The sequence below is a fragment of the Acyrthosiphon pisum genome, chromosome X (genome assembly GCF_005508785.2).
Source record: "Acyrthosiphon pisum isolate AL4f chromosome X, pea_aphid_22Mar2018_4r6ur, whole genome shotgun sequence".
Classification (NCBI taxonomy): Eukaryota; Metazoa; Arthropoda; class Insecta; order Hemiptera; family Aphididae; genus Acyrthosiphon; species Acyrthosiphon pisum.
Window position 1 is genome coordinate 85,813,787 of NC_042493.1, and position 1,782 is coordinate 85,815,568.

The following is a 1,782-nucleotide window of genomic DNA, read 5'->3' on the forward strand; positions in this document are numbered from 1 at the left end:
GATTTTGTTATTATCAACAAATAACTAAATAGTCACCATAGTACAATACTACATACTATTCATATTATTTTCTTTATATTCATCGATTGAGCTGGAGTTCATGCCTTGTAGAACATCATTTGTCTCTGACAAAACAGAACCAAAATGTGTACTAGATCTAGTTGCTATAACATTGAGAAAAGTTACAAATATTTTTAAATACCTATATTTCTAAGTTATACAATTTATTAATATTACATATAGGTGTGGTAGGTGGTTTAGGTGGTTCCAGAAATTCCTTTTCAAGTTGGCGATTACATTTTGGTATTATTTTCCTTTTTTTAGGAGATGATCTTATTGGAGATATATAACTACCATCATCTGACGTATCTGGTTCTGACCAAGCTTTGGATAATTTTTTTGCTTGACTTTCTTTTTCTAAAAATTAGCAAGTATTTAAGTACATATATATATATACACATATAAATTCATCACTAATTTATTCTAATATATTAGTAGCATTATTAAGACATATTTATTAGAAAAATATAGTTAATTTTTATTACCAAACGGTCCTGCAACTGATTTCACTTTATAATTTGCACCATCTTTGGAATTGGGGGCCGTATGTTTTGATATCATATTAACAACTTGTGACATAGAGAAATATACTTCTTTTTGATCTTTTTGGAGGTATGGGAACCAACAATTCGTCTTATTTACTAACCATGTGTTTGGAACATGTTGGACCTCATTTTTCTTAGTAAAAACAACAACATACCAAGTCCTAAGAAACCACAATACTTTGATACAAAATTTAAACAAATGAAATATATTTATTTTAAATAAGTATCATTTATGAACTGATAATAAATTGATTGTTATTAATTTTACTACAAAGTTCAAAATCTATATACATATTTTAACACTATCTAAAAAATATTTACCCAACTATTATTGTATAGTATCCTTTGCATATATAGGTATACAACACTGAACAATCTCAACATAAGGATTTTAATGATAACAAAAACCATTTTCAATATAATACATTATAGAATAAATTAACTATACGAAAATAAATTAGTAACTATATTATTTACAAAATTTCTAATTTTATTTATACATAATAATAAATATTTAATTTTTAAATATAAAATATAGGTGTTAATTTATTGCAAATGCAGTAAAGGCAAAATTACAAAAACATTAATATTAGTCAATGGAAGACACATCATTTTTTCTTTAATATCACTTAACTTCCAAGACTGAAGATGACTAAGATTAGATGCACTTTCTATATCTAATAAACGTGAAGAACAAGGATTATCAAAAAAGTTTGTTAACTTATTAAACTTCCGTCCAATTATTAATATATCATCACTATTCAGTTTGGAGGTAACAATATTTTATATCAGTACAATATCTCCGTTTTTAGTTTTTATACAACTGTCAGCTTTATTTAATTTTAAAACAAAATTTTTCATTTTCCAACCTGTATATTGGGGTTCACAACTATTATCAGTAAATGGACGATTTTTATTTTTACATTGAAAGTTAAAAGGCACATTATAATTTTCAGTTTTTGATGTTCGACTATCCCAAAGTATTTTTTCTTCAGTATAGCGTCGTACCAGTTGCTGTAACGGTTTTACACCACTTTTAATTTTTTTTTTCAATGGTTGCATATAGCTTTCAAAAGGAAATGCCGAAAATGTATTTAAGGATCCAAATTTCCTGACATCATCAGATAAATGAAGTAATGTATGAATATTATGGGACATGTAACACTTTCCATAAATA

The 1,782-nt window shown here is 25.9% G+C and overlaps 1 protein-coding gene across 1 annotated transcript; it reads right to left on the reverse strand.

Annotated features, from left to right (window-relative positions):
* Positions 1 to 36: 36 nt before the first annotated feature.
* LOC115033330 lies at positions 37 to 965 on the reverse strand. Its single transcript, XM_029485683.1, has 3 exons — positions 546 to 965; positions 238 to 417; positions 37 to 164 (listed from the first exon to the last, which is right to left on the reverse strand). The coding sequence occupies exons 1-3, from the start codon at positions 637 to 639 to the stop codon at positions 49 to 51; spliced, it is 390 nt and encodes a 129-aa protein (XP_029341543.1). The 5' UTR covers positions 640 to 965; the 3' UTR covers positions 37 to 48.
* Positions 966 to 1,782: the final 817 nt, after the last annotated feature.

What these genes read in the sequence shown, in the direction of transcription:
- LOC115033330 (XM_029485683.1), bottom strand. Translation starts at nt 639, where the DNA reads ATGTCACAAGTTGTTAATATGATATCAAAACATACGGCCCCCAATTCC. An exon ending in ATCAGTTGCAGGACCGTTTG is followed by an intron (nt 418 to 545) that starts GTAATAAAAATT and finishes GCTAATTTTTAG; the next exon opens with AAAAAGAAAGTCAAGCAAAA. An exon ending in ACCACCTACCACACCTATAT is followed by an intron (nt 165 to 237) that starts GTAATATTAATA and finishes TCAATGTTATAG; the next exon opens with CAACTAGATCTAGTACACAT.